Source organism: Poecilia mexicana, unplaced genomic scaffold (assembly GCF_051168715.1).
Source record: "Poecilia mexicana isolate PSO_F unplaced genomic scaffold, ASM5116871v1 scaffold_2, whole genome shotgun sequence".
NCBI lineage: Eukaryota > Metazoa > Chordata > Actinopteri > Cyprinodontiformes > Poeciliidae > Poecilia > Poecilia mexicana.
Window position 1 is genome coordinate 45,119,279 of NW_028263371.1, and position 12,928 is coordinate 45,132,206.

General features: G+C 40.6%; 1 protein-coding gene across 1 annotated transcript in view; it reads left to right on the forward strand.

Annotated features, from left to right (window-relative positions):
- The window catches only part of LOC106922753 (DIP2 acetate--CoA ligase A), an 87,886-nt gene that overhangs the window by 68,989 nt on the left and 5,969 nt on the right, over positions 1-12,928 (forward strand). Inside the window, exons 8-31 of the mRNA XM_088001650.1 lie at positions 640-837; positions 958-1,049; positions 1,800-1,910; positions 3,265-3,388; positions 3,478-3,587; positions 3,802-3,904; positions 4,529-4,593; positions 5,672-5,765; positions 6,066-6,185; positions 6,293-6,407; positions 7,294-7,433; positions 7,713-7,849; positions 8,037-8,117; positions 8,801-8,928; positions 9,072-9,186; positions 9,547-9,748; positions 9,880-9,989; positions 10,476-10,556; positions 11,320-11,437; positions 11,558-11,679; positions 11,871-11,982; positions 12,096-12,205; positions 12,317-12,447; positions 12,534-12,702. Of these exons, the coding sequence (XP_087857776.1) occupies positions 640-837; positions 958-1,049; positions 1,800-1,910; positions 3,265-3,388; positions 3,478-3,587; positions 3,802-3,904; positions 4,529-4,593; positions 5,672-5,765; positions 6,066-6,185; positions 6,293-6,407; positions 7,294-7,433; positions 7,713-7,849; positions 8,037-8,117; positions 8,801-8,928; positions 9,072-9,186; positions 9,547-9,748; positions 9,880-9,989; positions 10,476-10,556; positions 11,320-11,437; positions 11,558-11,679; positions 11,871-11,982; positions 12,096-12,205; positions 12,317-12,447; positions 12,534-12,702 (2,888 nt within the window). The remainder of the gene's footprint in view (positions 1-639; positions 838-957; positions 1,050-1,799; positions 1,911-3,264; positions 3,389-3,477; positions 3,588-3,801; positions 3,905-4,528; positions 4,594-5,671; positions 5,766-6,065; positions 6,186-6,292; positions 6,408-7,293; positions 7,434-7,712; positions 7,850-8,036; positions 8,118-8,800; positions 8,929-9,071; positions 9,187-9,546; positions 9,749-9,879; positions 9,990-10,475; positions 10,557-11,319; positions 11,438-11,557; positions 11,680-11,870; positions 11,983-12,095; positions 12,206-12,316; positions 12,448-12,533; positions 12,703-12,928) is intronic.

The following is a 12,928-nucleotide window of genomic DNA, read 5'->3' on the forward strand; positions in this document are numbered from 1 at the left end:
GTTTTTTGACTTTATTTGCAGTTGAGATCACTCGGCACGAAGGACTTATTAGGCAAGAAATGAGCGAAAACAGACGACCAGCCCAGTCCATCTATTTCCTACATTCCTGGCATGGTGCTTTGGGTGGTCCTCTGCCACCTTGAATAAACATTGTCTAGATGAAAATCTGTCTGGAGCAGCAACTCATCAGCAGGTATTTGTAAAGGCTGGCTGGTTCTGGCACAGATGCTGTGGTGATCCGCTTACTGTGAGCAGAAAAACACACAGAGGTAAAACAGCAGCAGACTGAACACATTTTATTCCAAACAAAATCGTTTTATTTGGCAAGAATCTTCACCTGCAAGCTCTGCTTAAAAGCTCTGACTTGCCAGTAAGATTGAATTTAACTGGTATTATTCTTTCACCCCAAGCAGTTAAAACCTTTGAAAGGTAAAAAATAAATAAATAAATACATGGTTGTGAAAATTTCTCATCCTCCATTTCCCTCACACACTGTCGTTTAATCCCATCTGTTTCTGTGTCACTTTCTCCTAACATGGTTGTTAGATTTCAAAACAGCTCAGGGCCTAGTTCTGCTCTGATACTCAGAATATCCACTAATCCACCCTCTCAGAAAGATGCTCTTTCCTCTGTTTTTAGTCCAGCAGCCCGATCCCAACCAGCCCAGGCCAGAGGGCCAGCAGATGAGCCCCCTGGAGGGAGAGCCTCTCGGGGTGGCCACCAACTGGCCTCCTTCTCTGCCAGCAGCCCTGCAAAGGTGGGCCACCACTCATCCAAAGAACCCCTGTCTGACAGCACTCGACAACGCCGGCAAGCCCGTCTACACACTCACCTACGGTAGGCATAAACCTGTGGAGAACGAGCCCGGCAGTGGAGTAAAGAATATAAAACTGTACCAGCTCTTCTTTATGAACTTATGCTTTGCGTGTATTTGATGGTGTGCATTAATTCGTGCAGGTAAACTTTGGACCCGCAGTCAGAAACTGGCCTACACTTTGCTAAACAAGCTGAGCAGCAGAAATGAGCCTTTGCTAATGCCTGGAGACAGAGTAAGTCATGAGATCCAGCTGTGTGCTCATTTCTGAAAAGATGCAAAGCTATTTATCCAATCACGTCTACTTGAAATAACTAATGTATTTGATGAGCATGAAATGCTCAAAATGCCATGGGTAATCTTTGCAGCCAGAGAATCGTTTAAACATTTCAGAATCTATCAAACTCCAAAGTGAGTGTACTGCTGGAAAGATAGCATTTCTGGGGTTTATGCATGAATAGATGCCAAACCTCACATAAACATTGGTTTGGTGTTTCTTCTATTTCCATTCTTTGTGTTTAACTAAGCACATCGACTGCCAACTAAAACCTAATATTTATCATGGCTTTATGATGCTAGCTATTTCTCAGGGAGAGAAAACAAGTCATTTTCATAAACTGATACAATACAGATGCTACAGTCAGTGCTTTACAGTGCCTTGCAAAAGTATTCACACCCCTTTAACTTTCTCACATTTTATACGACAGCCACAAACCTGAGCAGGTGATTGACCAAGGCAAAGTAGTTTGTGAATGTTACGTGGGGAAAAAAAGTTATACATGTTTTTTTTAATTAAATACAAATTTAGCATTTGTGCTGGTCTGTATAACAAATTTCCAGTAAATAAATTGAGATTCGTGACTGTAATGTGACAAATCTTGTACACTGTGAATACATTTGAAAGGCACTGTGGTACTGATGATCAGTTGTCTACTCAAGCCCTAACCTTTCCATGTTTTCAACATCTTGTTTGCCTCTCCACCAGGTTGCGCTCGTTTTCCCCAACAATGACCCCATGATGTTCATGGTGGCCTTCTACGGCTGCCTCCTGGCAGAGCTGGTCCCTGTGCCTATTGAAGTCCCGCTGACCAGAAAGGTAAAGCAAAAATACAAACAAAACCTCTTGAGGCTGTGTTTTTCATACTTTCTGTCAGTATTTACAAATCAGCACTGACCCCTGCTGGACATGAATAAGCCCAGATGTGCACTGCCCTGCAGTTACAGTATTTAACGGGAATCATTTCTGTTTTATTTGGTTATTAAATACGGCTAAAGAGCGTGTAGTTTGCAGTTATGTGTTATTATCTCACCACAGCAGCAGCGCAGTGTCTGACATGTTTGCTTACAGATCGGCATAATGCGATGCCACTTCAGCGCACTCATCAGCGCATACCTTGCTAAATTCATCCACATTAGCTACGCTGGGTGAATAGTAATTGATGTTCTTGATTGCCTTTATGAGCATGCTGTTGGCACACACTGGGCTGTAATCAATAAAAGGTGCGTGGGGTGAAAAGAAGAGTAATTATAGTCAAAATATTAGATCACGGGCCAACTGTTCTCAGGAGCCAAAACCTCATTGGCTCATTTTGACAACACCGATCACTCTTCCTCCTCTCTTTGTTTCCCTCAGTCATTTCTCTCTTTGTGATTATTATCTTTGCACTGTCTCTCTTTTCTTCTATTTTCCTTCTCTCTCTTGGTCTCCCACTTCTTTACCTCCCCTGAGCTGCGTAGTTTTCCCAGCATGACTCTTGCACTAAAATAATTTGCAGATCTAATATGAGTGTGTTAGATCAGGGGCTTAGTTTTTTGTTTTTTTAATAGCGGTTGGCTGTCACTCAGTTTTCTTCATTCCCTACATTCAGGAACATTCAGCGTTCTAATTAATACAAAGGGGTGTATGTTTCTATAGTGGAAGGACAAGATTGTGTTGCATTTGTACTCAGCCAGCCTGAGTCAATGCTCCAGATGTAGCAGCATGATGCTTTACAATTAAAACTGCAGGTCTGCTGCGGTTTTCTCTGCTAACTGTGCAAAACTTTTTCTCATTCTTCTTTGAAAAATCAAAGCTCAGTGAAAGTAGCTGTCTGAATGAATGTGTTTTTTAGACTTTACAATGCTGGTCGTTTCCTAATGTTCACTAAAACAATCTGGGACCTTCATAAACAGCTGCATTTATACTAATATCAAATTACAAACAGTTAATGGTAGTATTGTAAAGGGGGCTCATGATTACTGCACACCACTTTTTGTTTTTATTATTTGCATTTGTTCATTTTTGTTACATTTTCCAATTATTATTTTGTGTGTCACGTTAAAATGCATCAAAATTGTTAAAATGTGCTTTATCTTGTTAAAATTTGGGCTGCGTTGACTGTCTCAATATTTTACTGTTAGGATAGCCGAAGCTTTCCTGTTAGAAACCAACTCTCACTTTGCTATCCCAGGATGCAGGCAGTCAGCAGATTGGCTTTCTGTTGGGCAGCTGCGGGGTCACGCTGGCACTGACCACTGATGCTTGTCAGAAAGGCCTGCCCAAAGCACAAACAGGGGAGGTTGTCACTTTCAAAGGTGCGACTTTGGTTTGTTTTTGTTTCTACTTGCTTTGCGGCGTTAGTTTCATTTTGCTGGAAAGGATTTCTGTGTCTCCGTCTCTGCAGGCTGGCCACGGCTGCTTTGGTTCGTGACAGATGGGAAGCATGTTGTGAAGCCTCCGAAAGACTGGCACCCGCCAGTACGGGAAGCCAGCAATGACATCGCTTATATAGAAGTAAGAGCAGTTTAACAACATAATGCAATAATTGCATTATTAAAAGAGATGTTTTATGTCTCATATTACAAAATTGGCATACTATTTGCTTATTTTTTTGCTAATATTTGCTAATATTCAATTTTTTTTACTAGTTAAAATTGTTAAGGAGCCATGCTTTTTAAATTTCAACACATTTCTATCTATGTGTTTTTCCTTTGCATCCTCAATTCAGTATAAAACAAGCAAAGAGGGAAGCACCATGGGAATAACCGTGTCCCATTCAGCCATGCTGGCTCACTGTCAGGCCCTCACACAGGCCTGCGGCTACACAGAAGGTGGGGAGGACTCTGCTTACTATGAGTTATTGGTCTGTTATCATTTATTCATTACTGTGACATGGATATTTTAGGAGGAGAGACAAGTAAACCTACAACCAGCTTAAGTAATTCTGATTATGTTGAAGGTAAATATTGTGAAAAATAAATTGACTCTGACTGCTCTACTTTTCCTTAAAGACACAGCAGGTCAGGTATAACAGATTATCATCACTGAATACATATTTCATCATATATTTGGTAGCATAAAACCCCTCCTTTCACGTTCAGCAGCTCACATACCCTCTGTGGTGTAATTACGGTTTGATTTATGCTGCATTCAGCTGGTTGTGTTTCAGTCTGTCAGACCTGCATCAGGTCTGCTTGAAAAGAACAAGAACATAAAGCACTTCCTTTCTCCCAGTGTCCCAGTTTTGCTCTAAATAACTCCGAACTCCACTGGTAGCCTGAAGTCACTCTCCAGATTTTGTTTCTAAAAGTTAATTTTGGCTCTCTTCTTCTTCAGTAATATTTTTTTTTTGTTTTTGAATGCAACTGAAGACTGAGCATGTCGGATGAAATGTCACAAATATTGTTTATCCTCATAATTTAGATTGAATTCTTTCTGGTCTGTTTGATTTATAGGTGAAACTATCACGAATGTTCTGGACTTTAAACGCGAAGCAGGATTATGGCATGGTGTCCTCACGGTAGGTTTTTCACAATGTCTTGTAAAGACATTAAGACAGGCATGGAGCTGCAGCTCAATAAATTGAAAACTCATCAAAAAGTTTATTTCTGCAATTCAAACCAAAAAGTGGAGCTCCTGTGTAGATTCATTGAATACAGATTGAAATAGTTCACTTTTTCTTCTGTCAGTTTTAATTATCATGATTAGAGATAATACGAACCTAAATGTCAGTTTCCTAGAATATAAAATACTATATCAGACAATAATAATAATACAGAGGAGTTTTGTTATTATCAACCCAGTCACAGGAACGACTGCTGATTTGGGAGTTGTTCAGCTGACAGTCACTGTCTGCAGAGAAGAGTGAGAGGAGCAGAGAAGGTTATCAAAGTGCTTCTAACCTCTGAGCTGCTGTAGGAAAAACATGAAACTACTAGACTGTTCAAAAGCGGATCCACCAGGTTTTTATACAGCTGTCTGAGACACGTTGTTAAATACCACTTTAGTTTTGATCTGTTTTTCATTTTTACCTGTTAAATAAGGTTTTGCAGTCATTTTCGAGACCTGTTCAAATCGGGTCTTTCTCACATTTAGAAGCTGTGATTTTAACAGTTCTCTCCATGCTTATGTTTGAGTTAAAGCGTGGCTCAATAACCTGCTTCATTATTATTTAAGTGTCTAAAAAAGTTCAGGATTAATAGCGTTAGTAGCAAAGTGAGAAAAGGAGCATGTTCTCAAATTGCTGATGAAATATGTGATATATTCACCCGACTGGCCTGGTAGATCTTCATCAGCATGCAAATGATGCAGGCTAATAGTCCTAAAGGAGAATACCGTCTCATCTCATAGAAATCTGCCTCCTTTAACACACTGACGCAGCTCTGATTGGTTTCAAACATGCAGGGTGTATTAGGCACTATTTATAGTCGACTTGCTGTGACATCCGGGTTCCTTCTCTGGCAAATCGCAATCACCAACACACAACTCTGCTGCTCTGAATGATAAAATCTGGTTTACAGTGACATCATGTTCAGTCATTTTGATGCATCTGGTACATGTGTTGTAGCTTATCTGATGCCTTTTTGCTCTCCTGGCAGAGCGTCATGAATCGGATGCACGTGATCAGCATTCCCTACTCCTTGATGAAAGTCAACCCTCTGTCCTGGATACAGAAGGTTCACATGTACAAAGGTGAGCAAATGGTCTCCCTTAAGATGTGTCTTAATTCAGTTAAACTTGTAAAAAGAAAACCAAAGAAACAGTTTCTGTGTGTTGCCTTACTGTTGTCCTCCCAACGATGAAGGATGAAAGAAAAAACTTCTACTGAGTTGAATAAAATTCCCCTCTGTGTGGTTTGACCTTTACTGAGTTACCTGTTGGCACCAGAGTCGGTACACCCTGTCAGATTTTATGACATGCGGTTGGCTGTCAGGTTGGATGAAAGAGGAGCTTGCATCAGAGATTCTCTTTGTGTTTGCGTCCCCTGCGCAGCGCGGGTAGCGGTGGTGAAGTCGAGGGACATGCACTGGTCTCTGCTGGCCCAGAGAGACCAGAGAGACATCAGTCTGAGCTCACTACGGATGCTGATCGTGGCAGATGGCGCTAACCCATGTGAGTACATCTGCATAGACGGGTCTCAGAGGTACAAGACACTATATTGTCTGCTAGGGATGTTTGGTTGCGTGTGCATCAGACTGACTGTGTGTGTGTTACCACAGGGTCGATATCATCCTGCGACGCCTTCCTCAATGTGTTTCAGGCACGTGGGCTGCGACCTGAGGTGATCTGCCCATGTGCCTGCTCCTCAGAAGCAATGACTGTCGCCATCCGGAGGTGAATGTCTGCTACTACACATGCTATAAATTAAACTTTGCATCTGTGTTATCAAGATGGTTAGCTATAAACAAAAGGTTAGAGACAGACTAAACAAGCAAGCTTTTAATCAAAGACACTAGCATTTTTAATCCTATTGGAATTATTTTTGCTTGAGAGAGACAGATTCTCAAATTTTCAAAAGCTCGTCAAATTTATGAGGTGTGTTTTAAAAACAAAAAGAAAAAAAAAACGTACGCCCTATGAACATTCTCCCTTTTTGCCACATTACAACAAATGTCACTACTTTTCATTGAAATTTTATGTGACAACCTAACTCAAAGTAGTTCACAATTGGAAAATGAAAGAAAAAAAAATGTTGCTTCCACATATCGGTTACCTTTACTACAGGGTTTTTGGCAAACTGCAAACATGACCTGCTATGTCTTCCTCCGACTCCTGGATAAAGTAGTAATATTCACTTGCAAACCTCAGAGGGCTTCATATAGCATCTGTATTTGATTTCAGGTTAAACTCGGAACAGTATAAACCAAGCAGGCTAGAGACATATCCACATTACACCTTAAAGACTTTTACTGCTAAAAAAGTCTAAAAATCATATATCATTTTTCTTTCTCTTTACAAGAATGTATTTCTATCTTTTGGTCTGTTGCATAAAATCACAATAGAAGAATTTCAAGCTTGATATTTTGACGTAGGAAAGAGTGAAATTGTTCAAAGGGAATACTTTTTTACAGGGTAATGTGGATGAAAAGAGAACTGGTTGCAGTTGTCCTTGGATGTCCTTGCTGCTCTCCAAGTCTCTCCATTTGTGTTTATGTTAGTCAGAAGCTGTTTTTTTTTATTTAACTATAGTAATGTGTGTGCGTGTTGGTGTGTCCTACAGACCTCCAGAGATGGGTGTTCCTCCTCCAGGCAAAGCAGTGCTGTCCATGAGCGGACTGAGTCACGGTGTGATCCGAGTGGACACAGAGGAGAAACTCTCTGTCCTCACAGTTCAGGATGTGGGCCAGGTCATGCCTGGAGGTAAAGCCGGACACAGACAAATCACGATGAGAATTGTGCGACAGGAACAGATTGTTTGTGCTTTGCTTTGTCTACATGTTGAAATACTGAGCTGAAATACTGCAGCTACTTTATAAATCTTGTTGGTGAACTGGCTGATTATTATTTTATAGGTTTGAGACGTTTAGTCTAACATTAAAGACTTTGTTCTATAATTGCCAGACTCATTGAGATGTGACACTTAAGGCTGAAACATGAAAACATTGTGTTCCGCATTCTGTTTCAATCATCCATTCCCAGCTGTCGTTTGCGTGGTGCGAGTGGAGGGAACACCTTTTCTCTGCCAGACAGACGAGGTTGGAGAGATCTGCGTGAGCTCAGGCAGCTCTGGTTTAGCGTACTACGGTCTCCCAGGCATGACCAAGAACATCTTTGAGGTAGGACAGATGCTTTTATGAATCCATATGAGTGAACTGATTGCATTTAAAGCAGTTTAAGGAAAGGTAAAACAAACTCTTTCCCAAGAATTCTTCATATTTTAGATTTCTATAGTTTTGCTGATCTCTCATCTTTTGTGTTTGTATCTCATTTATAAAACATTAACAGTGTTGTGTGGTGTTTCAGACGATCCCAGTAAAACCATCTGGAGTTTCCGTCAGTGACAGACCTTTCATCAGAACCTCCCTGCTGGGCTTTGTGGGACCAGTAAGTTCCACGTCATTAAATTGGCAGGAAGTTTTAAGCCTTTTATGCTCTTATCTTTTTAAGCTTAGTCTGAAGTTTGTTAGCATAACTCTGAAATATAATATGGGTCATGATTAATCCATCAACAGTTTGATAAGTAGCTTACAGAAAATGAATGATTGTATTATTTATTTACCTTTTTATTCTTAGATATGTTTCTTGTGTTTGGACTGGATGATGATTAAAGCCAATTGAGTCAAATATCACAAAATAGAAAATCCTGTTTATGTCTCGTTTTGCTTTTCGTCTTCCAATTATTTTTAAAAATAGGAAGACAAACAAAAAGAAATGTTGTCCATAGAAAGTTAATTCTTATTTTACATCCAGGGGGAAAAAATGCAAATAAGAAACTTTTTTTTACCTGTACTTTTGTTCGATATATTTGTAATATGCATTTAAAATAGAAACACAATCATAATTTAATATATAACCACATTTTAATATTCTTCAGCTAAAATCATATTTTTTCCTTCTGTTTTGAACTTTTGTTTCCCTTCAGTGTACTCTGGATGCAAAGTTTGACTTTACATGACTAAACTTTGTAGAGTAACATAAACAATGTGACAAACAACCTGTGGTGTGAATGCAAACTTTAATACAAGGTCATTCTCAGTTAACCATCTTTACTTGATTTTTCTTTTAAGGACAACCTTGTGTTTGTTGTTGGGAAGATAGACGGCCTCATGGTCGTCAGTGGGCGGAGACACAATGCAGATGATGTGGTTGCCACGGCGCTGGCTGTAGAGCCCATGAAGTTTGTGTACAGGGGAAGGTAAAGGGGGAAACACTTTTAAAAAAAAAATCCTTCACTTCACTTTGTATTTGCTGTATTTTTGTGTGTCTTGCATCATTTGCTAACTCGGTTGACTGTATTGCTGCAGCTGCAACAGTTTGATGTTGTGCTTTTGGCTCCAGGATAGCAGTATTTTCAGTGTCGGTCCTGCATGATGAGAGGATCGTTGTGGTGGCTGAGCAGAGGCCAGACGCCTCAGAGGAGGACAGCTTCCAGTGGATGAGCCGAGTCCTCCAGGTGCGGACTTCGTCTGTTTAAAAGACTTTACTTTGGCATGATTTAGAAAAGAATTTCTTAGTTTCTAAGTCTGCATACAAATATTGCATTTTGTTTGACAGCTCATGTGCTGGAATGCAGCTGCAATCATTAATAACACAAGAAAACATACTGCAACTCCAGACGTCTGCTTTGTGCTTCACTGTTCACAAAACATGTTTTGCAAATCCAGTTGGTTTTCAGCTAATGTAATCAAAGTGTAGATAAAGTTTTCTTTTCAGGTTCAGCTTTTGGTTCAATTTAAAAGACATAAACATGTTTTTTTTTTTTTTTGTCTAGCTTTTATTATGTATCTAACCAGCCCTTGTGTGTGTTTTTTAGGCCATTGACAGCATCCACCAGGTTGGGGTGTACTGCCTCGCTCTCGTTCCTGCCAACACTCTTCCGAAAGCTCCTTTGGGCGGCATCCACATATCTGAGACCAAGCAGCGTTTCCTGGAGGGCGCCCTGCATCCCTGCAACGTCCTCATGTGTCCTCACACATGTGTCACCAACCTGCCCAAACCAAGACAAAAGCAACCAGGTAGGCCATCTTTTCTGCTCAGCATCGTCAACCTCGATGCTTTCATGTAGTGCAGTTTGTTTTGCACCTGTATTGTTACTACTCATGCTGACTTCACTAACATGTTATGGTCGGATGCTTGTGCTGGGCAGAGGTTGGTCCTGCCTCTATGATAGTGGGCAACCTGGTGGCAGGCAAGAGGATAGCACAAGCCTGTGGGAGAGACCTGGGGCAGCTCGAGGACAATGACCAGGCACGTAAGGTAGATAGTCATCCTCATTTCATTCATTCCGCTCATCACACAGGTAAGGTGAAATCTGAGATGCAATTGAGATTTTTTAATTAAAACTCAAAACCTGCAAAAACTTTAATCAAGACTTTTTGTACTGTTATCTCTTGTTTTTCTATGCTAAAAACGTTAGAGCAACACATTCAGTGTTTTGTGGAGTGTCAAAGTGTTGATTCCCTTCTTCTCAAGCAAACTTTACAAATTGCTAAGAATCCCTGACACAATGATTTTTATTTTTTCCTTCTGTTCTGAACTTTTGTTTTCCTTCTGTGTACTTGGATACAAAGTTTGAGCATTTTGCTGCGTACCTCTTGATTTGTCTGCCATTACTCATTTCCATCATTCATCCCTTTCAGTTTTATAATTTTATAATAGCGGTGAATCCCCGAAAAAACATGTTTAATCCCAGTGATTCCCCATGTATTAAATTAAACATGTGTAACTGTGTTTTACCAACAGTTCCTCTACATCCAGGATGTGCTGCAGTGGAGAGCTCAGGCCACTCCGGATCACCCTCTGTTCCTCGTTCTCAATTCAAAGGTAAGGCTTTACATTGCAGGCCCTAATCTGGTGGTGTGATTTCTGTGTCATGGTCAATAAATCTGAAAATTATCAAAGTTATTATAATTTTGGTTACACATTGTATAGATTAATTTCACAGACTGTTGCTCCCAAGCCTCTCTGTTGACTATGATGATTTTCCACTTACAGCTGATGAAACTGTGACATTTAAGATGAGGATGTTAAATCGGGCAAATAAACATTTTTATTTTTAATACCTGCTTAAAGTTTATTTTCAAAATGCGCTTATTACTCTCATTGCTCTTTCCTAGCTCCCTCCCATCCCACTGTGTATCTATTATGTATTGTTCACTTTAATATTTTATGATTAAAGAGAAACATTAAGGACTAAGAACTCTGGAGAAGTCTTGGATCTACGCAGCTACAATGTGTAGAAATCCTGGTAGATTACCGTGGTCAGATCGTGGAGAATATGTCACTGTTTTAAAGGACTATAGCTCCAGTTTGCATTTCCAAGTTAAAGCTAAATTATGGGGGCACGATCATATAATGCTTTATCATTAAAACTGCAAAAGCTTTTCAAACTTGTACTATTTTCAGGGTTTCTCTTTTGTTTTATAAATACGATTTTTCACTTTGGAATATTTAAGAAATCTTCAAAAATCCTTTCAAGTTCTTTTTAGTTCAACTTTTTTCTTTTTTTTTAAATCAGGGTCAATTAAAGTTCTGAGTGAACTAAATAAGGTGCTGTGAACTTGTGCTGTTTGTGATTTCCCTTCAGGGCACAGTGGCCAGCACAGCTTCCTGTCTGCAGCTGCACAAGCGTGCAGAGCGCGTGGCAGCAGCTCTGATGGGACGCCTCAACACTGGGGACCATGTAGCACTCGTCTACCCACCGGGTAAAACGTCCTGCTAATTACCGTTACTGTTAATTTAAGCTTTGTGGATGATTTCTCAGTGTTAGCCCAGCGTTTCATTGTTTCATCAGCATGCTGACGTGTGTATGTGCGTGTGTGCAGGAATCGACCTGATTGCAACCTTCTATGGCTGCCTGTATGCTGGGTGCGTCCCCGTCACAGTTAGACCTCCACACCCCCAGAACCTGGCCACCACTCTGCCGACTGTCAAGATGATTGTTGAGGTAAAACAATCTGTTCCTCACCCAAATCTCTGATTCAACTTATTTATCTTAAAATGATTCACAAAGAGGGTGCATTTTTGCATTTTGCTTTCATTGTGTTTTTCTATCTAAAGTGCTGAATGCAGTCAGTGTCAGTAGTGCTGCATGTTTTTTTTTTCTCTGTTATTAACTGCAGTTTTTGTGTGTTACAGGTCAGTAAGTCGGTGTGTATCCTGACAACTCAAGCAATAATGAAGCTACTGAAATCCAAAGAGGCTACAGCAGCTGTGGACATCAAGAGCTGGCCCACTGTAATGGACACTGGTAAATTATTTGGAAAAAAAAACACCCACATGTATCTTTATGGTTCAGTTAGGATTCTCATGTTGTTAGAAATCTTTCCTCTCGGCAGTAAAATGCATCTTTGTGTTCTGCAGATGACCTCCCCAGGAAGAAGTGTCCTCAGACATACAAGCCCCCCACACCAGAGATGCTGGCTTACCTGGACTTCAGTGTCTCCACAACTGGGATCCTGGCAGGAGTCAAAGTATGCTGGAGCACATAAAAACTTTCAGGTTTATCTGCAGGTGCCATATTAGGATGATTTTCAGTTCTTACTATTCTTGATTTCCGTCCCTTTGTCTTGTGTCTCTCCTAGATGTCTCATTCTGCCACCAGTGCCTTGTGTCGCTCCATCAAGCTGCAGTGTGAGCTCTACCCATCCCGGCAAATCGCCATCTGCCTGGACCCCTACTGCGGCCTGGGCTTGGCTCTCTGGTGCCTGTGCAGGTAAATCAGCAGCTCTGACCAGCTGACTGGCAGACAGGTCTGCCCCACGTGACTCCACTAAGCTTAGCGTTGTGTTTCTGTTTTAGTGTTTACTCTGGCCACCAGTCGATCCTTGTTCCTCCTCTCGAGCTGGAGAGTAATGCTTCTCTGTGGCTTTCCGCTGTCAGCCAGTACAAAGTCCGCGTCACCTTCTGCTCATATTCAGTCATGGAGATGTGCACCAAGGGTCTGGGCTCACAGACAGAAGCTCTGCGGGTCGGTTTACTCCACAAACTGTTCAGACATGATCTCCTGTTCACTCCTGCACTGCATATGGTTTATAAATGACTTGTTTATATTGTGAATGACCCTGGCTGAGGTTTTTAGTTACATAAACGCATTATAAAATATTAATAATGGAAGAGGTTACTTGTAAAATACTACTGAAAAAACCTGTTTCTACAAAAGAAAAAAAAAATAAAGATTGTACTTTTAATGGAAT